General features: G+C 27.3%; 3 protein-coding genes across 8 annotated transcripts; 2 read left to right on the top strand and 1 right to left on the bottom strand.

Moving 5' to 3' along the window:
* Nucleotides 1-308: 308 nt before the first annotated feature.
* Nucleotides 309-9019, bottom strand: LOC124956317 (DNA polymerase delta catalytic subunit). Of its 5 annotated transcripts, XM_047511965.1 has the most exons (16): nt 7638-9019; nt 7434-7562; nt 5229-6208; nt 4973-5078; nt 4786-4827; nt 4341-4452; nt 4062-4234; nt 3722-3981; nt 3402-3628; nt 3164-3330; nt 2849-3094; nt 2434-2736; nt 1864-2334; nt 1392-1798; nt 616-1269; nt 309-535 (listed from the first exon to the last, which is right to left on the bottom strand). In XM_047511965.1, the coding sequence occupies exons 3-16, from the start codon at nt 5279-5281 to the stop codon at nt 439-441; spliced, it is 3318 nt and encodes a 1105-aa protein (XP_047367921.1). In that variant the 5' UTR covers nt 5282-6208; nt 7434-7562; nt 7638-9019; the 3' UTR covers nt 309-438. The 5 variants fall into 5 exon arrangements, with proteins under 5 accessions (XP_047367921.1, XP_047367924.1, XP_047367922.1 ...); XM_047511968.1 differs by lacking the exon at nt 4786-4827; XM_047511966.1 differs by lacking the exon at nt 7638-9019 and having other exon boundaries at nt 7434-7577.
* Nucleotides 5528-9454, top strand: LOC124956319 (tyrosine-protein phosphatase corkscrew). 2 transcript variants are annotated; one of them, XM_047511977.1, is made up of 12 exons: nt 5528-5695; nt 6093-6215; nt 6333-6527; nt 6661-6823; nt 6950-7062; nt 7165-7436; nt 7518-7597; nt 7666-7845; nt 7927-8103; nt 8230-8446; nt 8529-8680; nt 8756-9454. In XM_047511977.1, exons 1-12 carry the CDS (start codon nt 5682-5684, stop codon nt 8807-8809), a joined length of 1740 nt encoding a protein of 579 aa, XP_047367933.1. In that variant the 5' UTR covers nt 5528-5681; the 3' UTR covers nt 8810-9454. The 2 variants fall into 2 exon arrangements, with proteins under 2 accessions (XP_047367933.1, XP_047367934.1); XM_047511978.1 differs by having other exon boundaries at nt 5537-5695; nt 6093-6210.
* Nucleotides 9455-12715: 3261 nt separating this feature from the next.
* On the top strand, nt 12716-13854 carry LOC124956400 (60S ribosome subunit biogenesis protein NIP7 homolog). The gene is made up of 4 exons (XM_047512154.1): nt 12716-13018; nt 13118-13343; nt 13417-13557; nt 13636-13854. The coding sequence occupies exons 1-4, from the start codon at nt 12963-12965 to the stop codon at nt 13753-13755; spliced, it is 543 nt and encodes a 180-aa protein (XP_047368110.1). The 5' UTR covers nt 12716-12962; the 3' UTR covers nt 13756-13854.
* Nucleotides 13855-14540: the final 686 nt, after the last annotated feature.

Below are 14540 nucleotides of genomic sequence, written 5' to 3'. Positions count from 1 at the left end.
TTGTAATTTAATATAATTGTTGCATAATAATACTGAAATAAAATTAATGCTGCCGTAGTGAAAAGTACCAATATAAGTATTATGGATTTTGAATAATGGTTTAATACTATAAAATTTATATATATATATTATATAATATATATATATATATATATACATATACATATACATGTACATTTCTGTATCAACAATTTTTGTTTAAAGCAAGATGAATTAGAAATTTTCATTATCTCAGTTGATATAAAAAATAATATAATAATTGGATTTCCATTATTTATTAATGTTCAAATAAGTAATCTATTAATAAATAAATTATATCATTGTACATAAAACGAAATTAACATGGATTACAGATTATATATCCATTATAGAATAACAGTAAATTTAAAAAAATACTCATACCTACATATGAACTTTAAGTGTTCCATCAAATCTTTTTTACCATTCTGGAATTCCAAATCTTTCGATCCTTTTTATTTGAGTATCCAATTCTAATTGGATTTTTTTCCTCATGTAGAATATAGGACAGTCACGACTATAACAAAAATAAAAAGTAATATTAGAAGCATGCATACATATATTTAGTAATATTTAAAGAAAATATTTTCGATTTACCTAGTGCACAAAACTTCTTGATGTAAGCTTCCTTGGCATCTTTGACACTCTGTCCATAGTCTACAAAACTTTTCCTCCAATTTCCTTTCCGCTAATATTTCAGTCTGATATATTTCTGCTTCGCGTGATTCACAATGCTCACACACAGCCATTTTTTCTCTTTTTGGTTGCAAAACGGCTTTACAGCCAATACACGTTTCTTTTTTACGTGTGAATGCTGCCAATGCACCGACTTTAGAAGTAACAACAATTTTTGTACGAGTATGATCTCCTTTTAAAAGTAACGATTGTGCTTTTTCACCAAGAATTGGTTCAAAAATACGTACTAATGGTTTTGATAATTGATTTTCTAAATAATATGTTGTATCAATGGGAATACTATTTTCTAATACAAATATAGGATCCTCAGCTTTCTGATAAGCTGGAGTACCCTTAGAGGCACTTATAAATACATATGGAACACGATCACCAAGTTTTGGTGCAGTTCCTGCATCACGCTTTTTCATCTTGGCTGCTAATTCGACGTGCGCCTGTTTAGCCGCATAATCAGTCTTTGTTAGCTCTTTTGTAATAACCAATTGCGAAATGTCAATACGATTACACAAAAGATCGCTTATTATTTGTTTTGCATAATCAATAGCATCTTCAGGATTCCTAAAAAATAAAAATTAAAAATTTATTTAAAAAAAAAAAAAAAAAAAAAAAAAAAAAAAAAAAAAAAAAAAATATTAATTATAAATAGTTAAATTATAAAACACACACAATGTACCACCTACCTATCAATAAGTAATTTTTGCAAACAAGTATTCATCATCTTTGCTACTAAAGGACAATTATCTCTTCTCACTGTTTCTAAACCTTTACAATCCATTTTATCATATTTATCAGGCTTTGTAAAGTAAAGACCCGCGTATCTTTTTTTGTTTATTAAAAGATAAGGAAAGTAGACTTTTTCAAATTCCAATTTGATGGGTTTAATAAATTTTGATGTAACATACTCTGCAGCTTCTTTACCTAGTTCCATGGCTTCTTCTATCTTTTTCACGCCAAAGTTAACCATAACAGAATCTGTATCACCATAAATAACAATAGCATCGTTTTTGTAACCATTGTTGATACAGTAATGTTGCTCAACTTCGTGTTTCGTTTTTTCTATCATAGTGCGTCCATAAGCAGTAACACTCTGTAATAAATAAGATTATTATTGTTTTAATGCAAAATTTCATAATATCAACAAGTTGTACTTACAGCAGAAATTTCTAAACACGGTAACTTTCCCATCTGTGCACCTGTGAATCCATACACAGAATTTGCTGATACCTTCAAAGCATACTGTCTACCATCTAAAACTTTTTGTTTAAGCGGATCTGTTTCCTTTTTTAATTCAGCTTTAGCAACTTTTCTAGCTGTCAAAAGATTTTCTAAAATTTCAGGAAGCAACCCTTTTCTAACAGTAGATTTAACAAATAATGAATTGCTTGGAGTACGCGTAACTTCGTCAATTTTTAAATCATATTTATTCTGTTTCTCAGGCGTTAATAAAGTTGTATAACATAGATTATGAGCCATAATAATACTGGGATACAGGGAACTGAAATCTAATGTAGCTATAGGATCACTATAATAGCCACGTTTCGGCTCTATAACAGTACCTCCTTCAAACTGTTCATCTGATCCACGTCCTGTGTGTACTGGCATTAAATAATTTTTTTCTCGCATCTATAAAAATATAGAGATAATAAAATATTACACACATACACAAGTACACAAGCGCGCGCGCGCACACATATTCTATTTATAAATATTTAATAAATATACCTTTCTTAAAAGTTGAGAAACAACTTTAATTTGTTGCCCTCGAGTTAATAAACTCATTAAAGATACACCAGTAACTCTTGCCATTTCCATATAAATAATTATACACATTAATTTATCTAATAATCTCAATGGTAAATATGCATCTTTCAAACAATACACAGCAAGACGTCTTCGAGTCTGTGCATTACCATTTTGCAAATCAGTGATAATACTATGATGCACATCTTCTTTTTGCTCTTGCAAAAAATGATAAGAAACGGCATTCAAAGAATAAGACCTCAATTTATAATCTCTAATTAATACCTAAAATACATGTAGGAAGAATGTACAAAGCTAAAATAATATATAAATATATATATATATATATATATATTTTCTTTTCTTTTTTTAATCAGTTGTTTCTTAATTTTCTTACCAAAAGTAAGTCAAATGGTACTCTGCCTTCAAAGTTTATAATTTTGTATTCACGTCGTCCCATTTGCTTACTTTGCAATATCTGATCTTTAATGACAGACTTTATATTTTTGATTCTACCAAGATACTCAAAGTCTTTCACATTGAGGAACTTCGCGCGATTAATTAAATATGGAAAATCAAAATTATTAATATTATATCCTGTAAAAATATCAGGATCTAACTGTCGTATAAATTCTGCCCATTTCTAAAAAACGAAACTAATTAAAAATATCAATATTACGTAGAGAATATATTTGTTGTTATTGTCAAGTACCTGCAAAAGTTCTTGTTCTTTGTTAAAACTAAGTACTTGGCAACCAACAATAGGTGCACATGTATTAAGAGTAAATATATTTCGTAGAAATGGTTCTGTTTCTCCCTGTCTTATTACCATATTTGCAATTTGTATAACAGGATCATGATTAGGTTCAGGAAATATACCTACAAACAAATAAATGATAAGTAAGGTAACAAAACAAATTACTATCAATTTTATCAAGTATAACATATACCTTTTCGCCCTGCACATTCAATATCAAAACTAAGTATTCTAAATGGCGCAACTTTAGACCATTCACCTTCCGCTGGATGAGCTATAAAAGCATCCCATGCAATATCTACTTCCAACTGGCATCTAGATATTACTGGCAATGTATGTCCATATTGACCTCGTAATTTCCAAGTGTTTGGTGGTAATTCAATCCAACAACAACCTACTACTGATGTGTCTACCATAAATCTATTAAATATACAAAAAAAAAATTAATTTCAGAAACCTTTAATAATATATAAAATAATATTTTATATAAAGAATTAATAATATTATTTATACCTAATATCAAAATCAATATTCGTTTCAAAGGGTGTATAAGTATGATTAAATTCGTTATAAACAATTTCTTTTTCGAGTAATCTTTTACAAGGTGCTATTAATTTTGGAAGTGCAACAGTAATTTTCAAAAATGCATTTTTGTCATTTCCTGTATATGTATATACCGTTTGTTTATATACAATTTCAACAGCTAAAATAGCTTCTTGAACGGTATTTTGATTTGATTTCATATCTTTCTTAACAGCTTGATCGAGTGCATCCTGTAATAAAAACTATGTTTATATAAGCTCTAAATTGACAATATCTATATAAATTTCAAACAATATTCTTTATAGTTAACCTTAAAAGGTTTACAATGAGCATTTGTGAAGTTCTGTGGTGCTGTAACAAACAGGTATGGACAAAATCCATGAACATGACAGCAAATAGAATTTCCTTGTTCAGTAACACCAAACATTCTCATGATTGCAACAGAGCCAAATTTACTACCTGGCATTCCTGGTAATGGCTGACCTTTTTAAATAACAGTTACTGGTAAAACGTATAAATTGATATCTATCGCATTAAGTCGATTATTTCATATTTCACAAATATAATTTAATTTCAACAGATTTTTTACCTATATAATGATCAATATCTATCTGTTGAAATGTTAATGTATCAATTTGTGGATTTAAATCTGGTGGAGACGGTCTACTCCATTTTGCAGATATATTTTCTTGTTCTGGACCCTATAATAAAATCTTGAATTAATTTTATTATTTTATTAAAAACGCAAAGCCCATGTATATGTTAGAATATTATGAATACATTACGAGCACATAAATACATTCATAAAATTGGATACAGCAATTCTCTTAAACTTATCATATTGTATTAATAATGTGACTGCATAGCTTAGAAAATAAAACATATAAAGCAAGCATTTGTGATGTAAAACAATTAAAAAATGAATTAATAGGTGCAACTTTTATCAGTTAAAAAAATGTATATGAACAATCATGTGAACATATATGTATATTTATTGAAAGGAATCGATGATTATCAATACCATATTAACTCACTGCTTTTGGCTTTTCATTCGTCATTTTGCAGTTGTCAATAGGCTAGAGAATAAAATTTGTATATTTAATAATGGACATTTCAGCCTTATGTAATACATAGTTTGGAATTGCTAAGATATATATTTTAGATTAATAGAAATAATTGAAAATTTAATTATTTTATATTTGTATATAAACGTTAGCTTACTTCGCCAATAATTTGTGTCAAATCATTACATTGATCATCCATATCATCCATAGTAGCCAATTCGGCTTCAAATGAACCAGGGTAATCATCTTCATCGTCATTCTGGCTAAAAATTAACATTGTGTAAATATAATTTTATTAGTTTTAAAAGAAAATACATAAATTAATGAATTCTGAATAAATATGAAATTGTTATAAGCTCGATTTAATAAAATAAGGTTATGATCAATTTGATTTGAAATATTCTACGAGATACCTAAATTTTGCCTTTTTCGCAGCTCCAGGTCCCGAATACTGTCTTCTAATCATTTCAAATAATTTGATTTCTAACACTTTAAATATACAAAAACAAAACAAAAACACAATATTTTATTTGCACCTAAGTACACAAATTAATTTATTTCGCTCTAACTTGTACAAAACAGCGGGAATTTTTATTTCTTTACAAATTGCGCTGTTACAGATGGCGCTGATCGTTTCGCCTTGCGCCATCTTTTGAGTAAAAAATATATTAAATGGGAGAAAATAAATATGAGTTAGTCCATCTAGTATGTGATGGTATACTATGTAAAATAAATTATGTCAAACAGCGTTATAGTGCTTAGTTAATGTTTAGTTAAAGTATTTAGAATTTTGTGGTCGCCACTGTGAATTTCAATGTGTTACAATGAAGAATTAATTACAAGCAGGGCGTAGTTGTAATTGCGACATGGCATCCCGCAGGTAAGGCATGTTTTTATACTTATATAAAGAAAATACGATTATCGTAATTCATGGACATTCCGAGAACAATTTTGCGTATCGTCGGCACAACAGCAGGTTAGTCAGACATACTTGCAAATAAAGTGTCAACGTTAAAATTAAACAATCGTTTTTGTATGTTATCACATTTAAAAAAATTATTCTTTAATTTTTCACAAATTGCAAGAGACTATCATAATTTTTTGCAAAAAAAATAAATTTGCATATTTTATGAATTATTATGTGTACAATTGTTTACAATAATGTTTTTCAAAAATCTAATGTCTCATTGATGCTATAAAATGTTAAATATTTACTTTTTGAAGTTGTATTATAAACAAATTTGTCTATGAATTAAATTAAATACTTTTAATTGTAGATGGTTTCACCCTAACATATCAGGATTAGAGGCAGAGCGCTTATTAATGGAACGAGGTTATGATAGTTCCTTTCTGGCACGTCCAAGTTCATCCAATCCTGGTGATTTCACATTATCTGTAAGGTAATAATACGAAATTATTTTCGTTTGATTTAAACATTAAAATATATATATATATATATATATATATATATATAAATAGAAAATATTACTAATTCATATAATTTATCTTGTTCTTAGACGAAATGGTGAAGTGACTCATATTAAAATACAAAATACAGGAGACTTTTATGATCTTTATGGAGGTGAAAAGTTTGCTACATTATCAGAACTTGTACAATTTTACATGGAAAATGGTGGACAGCTTCGTAAAAAAAATGGAGAGATAATAGAATTGAAATATCCTTTGAATTGTGCTGATCCAACAACTGAAAGGTATTGTATAATATACGATAAAAGATGTAGCCCTTTTTAAACTACAATTTAATATGTTAGTATAAAAATCTTCTATTATTACTTTAAATGCGCACATATAGCATGGTATGTTAATAGTAAAATATGGGTAAAGGTGGTTCCATGGCCATTTATCAGCAAAGGAAGCAGAACGATTGATGATGGAAAGGGGAAAAAATGGATCTTTTCTAGTTCGTGAATCACAGAGCAAACCTGGTGATTTTGTATTATCAGTTCGTACTGATGACCGTGTTACACATGTTATGATACGATCTCAGGTTAATTATATTTATGCTATATAACATTATTATTCTATATTTTTATCCTGTTTGGATCAGATTACATTAATTTATATCATATTTTATCTGGTTGTTCATAATTTATAAAACTAGTTAATATTGTAGGACAATAAATATGATGTGGGAGGAGGAGATAAATTTGATAGTCTTAGTGATCTCATAGAGCACTATAAACGTAATCCAATGGTTGAAACAAGTGGAAGTGTTGTTCATCTCCGGTACAAATATTTTTCATTATATATTTTCTATGTTAATAAACTATTATCCTATGCAATTACAATTTTTTAAATAAAAATTTTAATGTCTATTTTCTCTATTAGACAACCGTTCAATGCAACTCGTATAAATGCTAGCGGAATTGAAAGCAGAGTTAGACAGTTACACAAAGAAAATGGGTGTTCTAACGGGTTATTATGTCGAAATGGCGCGACAGATACTAATGAAGGCAGTACAGGTCGTGGTAAAGGAAAAGCAGGCTTTTGGGAGGAATTCGAATCATTACAACAACTAGAATGTCGTCATTTGTTTTCCAGGAAAGAAGGTTTAAGATTAGAAAATCGAGCAAAAAATCGATATAAAAATATTTTACCGTGTAAGATATATATTTGTATTGCACCACCTTAAAAGTTGTTTCTTCACTGCTAGATTATACATTCTATAATTTTTCTTGCAGTTGATCACACGAGGGTACGCTTGAAGGATGTTGATCCTAATATACCTGGATCAGATTATATCAATGCTAATTATATCAGGGTATAATATCATATAATTTATATATATATATAAAATTTACATTTATTACACATAAGTATTGTTTGCAGAATGAAGAAGGTGATGGAGCTGCACCTGGTATTAGTGGAAATGATGTTGGACAGTTTAATAAATGTTATATTGCTACACAAGGATGTCTTCCAAATACCATTGGAGACTTTTGGCACATGGTGTACCAAGAAAACACTCGAGTAATCGTTATGACAACGAAAGAAATGGAAAGAGGAAAAGTATGTTGAAGAGAAAATGTCTTTAATAATGAATAATAATAATATGTAGTAAATGATAATACATATATCATTACTTTTTAGAATAAATGTGCTCGATATTGGCCTGAAGAGGGAGAAATTGCAGAATATGGAGGCACATGGAAAGTTAATGCTCTTTCTTGCACTGTAACAGCAGATTATACTTTACGTGAATTTTTACTGCAAGGAAACAAGCCAAACAACACGGTTGCCAGAAGAATATTCCATTATCATTTTCAAGTTATTATTTTTCTTTCTACCATTGATTATAGTTCGTAAAAGATTATGAGAATCTTGCTGCATATTATAAGAATACAGTAATTTACAATATTAGATTAATAATATTATTCTCAAACTGACTTATAGGCATGGCCTGATCATGGTGTACCGTCAGATCCTGGTTGTGTTTTAAACTTTCTTCATGATGTAAATGCTAGACAAGAATTAATAGCTGCAGCTGTTGCATCAAATACTCAAAATGCACCAAGCATGGGGCCAATTCTTGTTCATTGTAGCGCTGGAATAGGAAGGACTGGAACTTTTATTGTTATTGATATGATTTTGGATCAAATTAAACGCCACGGTAATTATCTTCAATTATTTTTAAGTCAACAATATTTCACTGTACATAATTAAACTATATTTATATTTATTGATTATACTAGGTCTTGATTGTGAGATCGATATTCAACGAACGATTCAAAGAGTACGTTCTCAGAGATCAGGTATGGTACAGACTGAAGCACAATATAAATTCGTTTATCTTGCGGTATTACATTACATTGAAACTGTATCTCAGAGAATGCAAGCTGAACAGGTAATATTGATATTGTAAAATTTCTAATAATTTATTACTATTCTTTTAACAATTTTTTGTACTTATTTTCCATAGAAATCACTTCAGTTAGGTCGTGAATATACTAATATTCGATTACGACGGTACTGAACGGTTTAAGATCGTGTAGAAAATATGATGAGGAATGAGCCGCGGGAAGCTGCTCAAAGGAAAGTAAATATTTTAAAAGTATGACGATTTTCACCGACGTAACTGGTATCTCGGTTCGCTTATTAAAATTATCAAGAATTGAGCAATTAAACCGATTATCACGTAATTGGTATAATATACCGGAACCGAGAAAGCGTGGTTATCGGGGAAAAAGAAGTGAAAGAAACAAAGATGATAATTTATTTCATTACCTAGCTTGGATTGAAGAGCGAAACTCTCAATCTACAAAAAGAGGTTAAGACTACCAAGATTCTATCTCGGGATAAAATGAAAAACAACTTTTGAATAATTGACATATATATGTGTATATATATATATATATATATATATATGTATACACATATATATATACATATATATATATAATGATAAAGATGTGAAATTCCGACAGAAATAAAAGTATAAGTAATTATATAAAGGAATATGATAAATTTCAACAAGATTGGACAAAGTAACTCGTATCTTGATGATGTGAAAATGATAGAAATATTCGGACGAAATCTGTTATATAAACAAGTCGCGTATGTATACATTTTTCTAATAGTACAAAACACGAGAGGTATTCGATTTAATGTACGAGCGAAAGATACATAAACAATACTCCTGTATACATATCTTATAATCCCGATACACGCAACAGAAAACAAATTATTAAACGATCTTCCGACTAGAAAGAGAACTCACGAAAGAAACACATGGAGACATTGCTATAAATCGCAGCATTGTATGTATCTATATGCCATATGTGCATACTCACATGCACTCAAGTACTTATACATGTTAAAATGTTCAAATCTATATATAAAAGTTCTTAAGAAAAAAAAAATAAAAAAAATAAAAAAAAAAAAGAAAGAAAGAAAAAAAAAAGGAAAAAAAAAAGTAAACAGAAGTCTAATACTTGTGAGCTTTGCTTGAAACAAAATAAGAAATATCCTTTCAGATGTTTCATCAATGAATTGTCTCGACTTATGATCAGTCGTGAGTTTCATCAAAACGAGCTTATTCCTAGTCCAACGTTTAATATTTTCTGAAGCTAAGGAAATAAGTATAAAAGCTTATATTCGTTGAGGAAAAATTGAAGAAGTCAGCAGAATAAAGTGTGTGTTCTACGAGAGAGATAAACAATGATCGAGGCCAAGTATACAGTGATTCATTACAAGAACTTAACTTTGAGAGAGGTTATGAACGAAATTATAAGACATTTCGTAAAATTGAAAAAGTCAAATGGATTAAATATCTAAATTTAATTAAAAACCTCCTGAATAAACAATCTTACAGAAAATGGATTATCTGCAACTTTAATTTGATTCTCGGTTGAAAATTTAATAAGATAGTAGCCATTCGCTAAAAACGACGATCTGCCTTACCTGCATCCTGGAATTTTAATTGTCGTTGTTTCGTGTTTATTTGTGCTTAAAAATTTAAAAAAATTTTCTGATACGCAGTTGGAACGACCGCCATTTGTATTATTCTATCGTCAAAATAAAATGTGCGCGATTTTGTCCAGCGTTGCCAACTCAATTTTATCATTAATCGATAACAATATTGACACGCATTACTCTTTATTATTATCGATAATACTTCGATTATCAAAAGAAACGTATCAACAAATGTTTATCTATATTGAAAACAATTCTGAGAAATATTAGTTTAATAGATTTCGATGAATTACAGGAGATTTTATTACTTGTGTCATAATATTTTCTTTATAATAAATTGATTATCCTGTGGAGTATATGTACACTTATATGTATGTATATTTTATTCATTCGAAATTATGATACAAGTAAAATGTGATTATGTACCTAGTTACATAAGCACGGACAATACATAACATCCTGTAAAGAATAATACTTCCTATAGGAAGAAAATAATCAGATTATTGAAAATACAAATTAGGATTGCATAAATAAGACAAATTTATCAAGAAATTACGTGGTTATATCCAATGTTTTAAGCAGCAAACTATTCATCAGTATCATAATAGTTAATCTATTATACATCTATTGTTCATATTGTACAATAGATGCATTGTTGTGTATATTTTGAAGATAAAAGCTATATATGGTTTATGAACTACAGAATGGCAATCCTTATTAAAAAATTTAATACTTTCATTATGAAATATACAATTTTTATCCAATTGTTTTCTTTTATGCTGCTAATACTCTTATATTTATGTCATATACATAGATTAGGAGATAAATTTAACTTTATTAATTGAAAGTTCATTTGTAAAAAATTTATGAATCTCAAGTTATATAAAATTTTGAATATTGATTTTATAAATTTAATAAAATAATAAATAATGTGTCTTTTAAAAATAATAAATAAATTAAGACAGATACAAGTATTAATTTCATATAAAAAAAAAAAAAGAGAAAGAGAGAAAAGAAAAGAAAAAGACAAATCTAAAGATTTTTGTGAGAGGAAAATTTTACAAAATCCAATTGCATAATAACTAAGACAAATGTTTACAATTTTGATTATATTATGATTATATAGATATACTTTTTTTTACTATGACTGTATAGTTCTATATAGATATTTTTTAATAATAGTTAAGATTGATTTTATCATTAAAGTTCTTATCATGCACTTTTAGATCCAAGCATAAAAGTTTGCCCAGCTAAATAACCTGAACTAGCTTTATGAGGCAAAACATATAAAGATGTGATACATCATTTAAATATCTTTTATCATTTAACATCTATGGACTTATTAATTAATATGAGATATCTTATACGCACATATGACAATGCTGCTTAAAAATCCTAGCTTTTCTTTTTTAATTTATTGTACTTGAGTGTATGTTTGCCAAAAATTTAAATATGTATACACGTTCTACAATAATGATGTACTTTATTTAATAGTTGTCAAAATGTTAATCTTTAAAGAATTCTTGGTACTATATATAAACATTTGATAGGTCCTATCTTAATATAAACATTTAATAAAAATTTTAATATAAGAAGTATGTTCTTTTATAATTCCAATGTTAGTAATTGATTATTATTGATCTTAAATCATAAATGTATAATAACTTTATAGCATATTTGTAAATTTAAATCTTTTTATGCATTATATTAAAATGTACATTTATATACTTATTAGTTATAATCTTTCTATTTTTATTTTTAATGCAATAACACGCTTTCTTATCATTTTTTATCAATGTGTTGTTTAGTTATATATATATACACACATATATATATATATTTAAGTTATTAAATGAATTATGTTAAACATTTACATTACAAATTAAAATTAATACATCATTTTGTAGAAAGTTTTATAAATTTTGATTGTCAATGCTGTAACATGTTGTAATATGCATATGTCATTATAAGTAACATAAACTTCATGATCCTGTAAATTTGTATACAAGAGAACATATATGAAACGAACATATGATTCGTAAACAAGTTGTTTCTTCACAAAATATATAAAAAACTTAAATCACGTAAGAAAAATTATCAAAATACCAAATCCTTCTTTTTCAAATATTTCAAAATGTTTCAAAATATATTAATTAATAGTATCAAAAGTAAATAATTAAATAGTTTATAAAAAATTAACTGTATTGCCCTAAACTCTCTAACTATTGATGCACATTTATTTAAATTGTAGAATAAAATAACAAATGAATATATGAATGTAAATAAAAAGAAGTTTTTAATTATTGAAACCTAGTATTGGTTCAAAAAATATATAAGACAAAAGAGTAAAGTTTTATAAACGAAAATCAAGAATATAAAATAATTCTATAGTTTATTTTTTTTTTTTTTAAATATTGTTACTGTATATAAACTGCCAATGTTAATATGCAGTTTTAATTAATATATCAATAGCAATCATAATATTTCATTATAATATATATTATTCATAATATTATCTAATTTTCTTATATTATTTCCTGTTTGTTTAGTTCCTGCTGAATTGGCGGCATTATGATCGAGAAAGGTAAAGAGGTTATGTTAGATTAGTTTAACTATTCCTACACGCTTTGTGTTTATGTCGTGCGTTGGAATTATTTTTGTTAAAATTCGATTATTTAAAATTATAGACGAGTGAAACTTAGTTTTTAACAAATATGAAACGTTTATCAGAAGAAAGAACAAAACTTGTGTTCGAAAAATTAAAAAAATAGTAAGTCATTTTTTCAAAAATGAATAGATTGTTAAAATTCACTTGGAATTATTTCTTATTTATTTTTCGTTAATTATTTTTTAATTATTTTGTTTACAGTATTGGAGAAAATATAAAAAATTTGATAGACCGACCAGATGGCACATATTGTTTTCGTGAAAAGAAGGATAGAATATATTATGTTTCAGAAAAGATTTTATCATTAGCACATACAGTCAGTCCAGATAATTTAGTTAGTCTAGGTACATGCCTGGGAAAGTTTACTAAATCAGGAAAATTTAAATTGCATATTACTGCTTTAAATTATCTTGCACCATATGCTCAAGTAAATAACATTATATATACACAAATGATAATTTTATTATAGTTAATAATTGTTTATTATATTCTATTTTAAGCATAAGCTTTGGGTAAAGTCCTCTGCAGAACAACAATTTTTATATGGACATCATGTCTTAAAATCTGGTTTAGGACGTATAACAGAGAATACAGGACAATACCAAGGTGTAGTTGTTTTTTCTATGAATGATATACCTCTGGTATGTATTGTATTGTATTATTTTAGTAATAGTCTTATAAGATATGTCAATAATCTTCTAAATGTTAAATATTTATAGGGATTTGGTGTAATGGCTAAAAGCACATTGGAATGTAAAAATGCAGATCCTATGGCAACAATTTGTTTTCATCAAGCAGATATTGGGGAATATATTAGATCTGAGGATACATTACTATAATTTCTAAGTGTCTAAATAATTTCCTTGTATATAAATATTAAGAAGTTACATTTATATATATGTACATTTGTATTTTATATAAAAATGAGTAAGTAAATACATATATTCTTATTATTACTTTCATCAATATGAAAGTTTTACAAAATTGAACGATATCATATAATATAAAAAATGTATTATATTAATAATTATTAGATCAAAACAATTGACAGTATAGTTACACCTGTCAAAATTTTGTGTAATTTTATTCCAGTTTTGTATAATTATTAATTTTTAAGTTAAAAAATAACAAAACATTAATTTCATTATGTTATAATTTCTCAGACTGCATTGTGAATTGCATTAGTCATGACTAATGACAATTGTTTAAATACAAAAGATGAACAATTATTCGCATTAGAAATTTTTGTGAAAGATGTGACTCTTTATGTAGATAAATCACAAAAAAAAGAATTAACTCCTGAGTTAGGAGTTGATTTGAAATTCATTGATTTTCCTTTAATTAGAATTTTTCAACATGAGTACAATCTAACGAAAGCAGAAAAATCCAAAGAAATTCGTAATGATGCAAAATGTCGTATTGTGAATTTCAATTGTGGACAAACACATTTATTTCCAAGAAATCCAAACGAATTGATAAGTGCAATGAGATCTTCATTATTAACTTTAGATGTTTATAAAATAAAAAGCATATCAATATGTCCATATGAAATTATGAAGGATTCTTTAGGCGAAGCAAAAATACCTTTGTATGGATGTTTATGCGATCAAATTTCAATGGCAAT

The sequence above is a fragment of the Vespa velutina genome, chromosome 21 (assembly GCF_912470025.1).
Source record: "Vespa velutina chromosome 21, iVesVel2.1, whole genome shotgun sequence".
Taxonomy (NCBI): Eukaryota; Metazoa; Arthropoda; class Insecta; order Hymenoptera; family Vespidae; genus Vespa; species Vespa velutina.
Note: the sequence above shows the minus strand (reverse complement) of the source record. Positions and strands in the feature narration are given on the sequence as shown.

What these genes read in the sequence shown, in the direction of transcription:
- LOC124956317 (XM_047511965.1), bottom strand. Translation starts at nt 5,281, where the DNA reads ATGATTAGAAGACAGTATTCGGGACCTGGAGCTGCGAAAAAGGCAAAA. An exon ending in TTTCTCAACTTTTAAGAAAG is followed by an intron (nt 2,335 to 2,433) that starts GTATATTTATTA and finishes ATATTTTTATAG; the next exon opens with ATGCGAGAAAAAAATTATTT. An exon ending in CAAGAAGTTTTGTGCACTAG is followed by an intron (nt 536 to 615) that starts GTAAATCGAAAA and finishes TTTTTGTTATAG; the next exon opens with TCGTGACTGTCCTATATTCT.
- LOC124956400 (XM_047512154.1), top strand. Translation starts at nt 12,963, where the DNA reads ATGAAACGTTTATCAGAAGAAAGAACAAAACTTGTGTTCGAAAAATTA. An exon ending in TTCGAAAAATTAAAAAAATA is followed by an intron (nt 13,019 to 13,117) that starts GTAAGTCATTTT and finishes TTTTGTTTACAG; the next exon opens with TATTGGAGAAAATATAAAAA. An exon ending in CTATGAATGATATACCTCTG is followed by an intron (nt 13,558 to 13,635) that starts GTATGTATTGTA and finishes AAATATTTATAG; the next exon opens with GGATTTGGTGTAATGGCTAA.
- LOC124956319 (XM_047511977.1), top strand. An exon ending in AAGAAATGGAAAGAGGAAAA is followed by an intron (nt 7,846 to 7,926) that starts GTATGTTGAAGA and finishes ATTACTTTTTAG; the next exon opens with AATAAATGTGCTCGATATTG. An exon ending in AGAGAATGCAAGCTGAACAG is followed by an intron (nt 8,681 to 8,755) that starts GTAATATTGATA and finishes TATTTTCCATAG; the next exon opens with AAATCACTTCAGTTAGGTCG.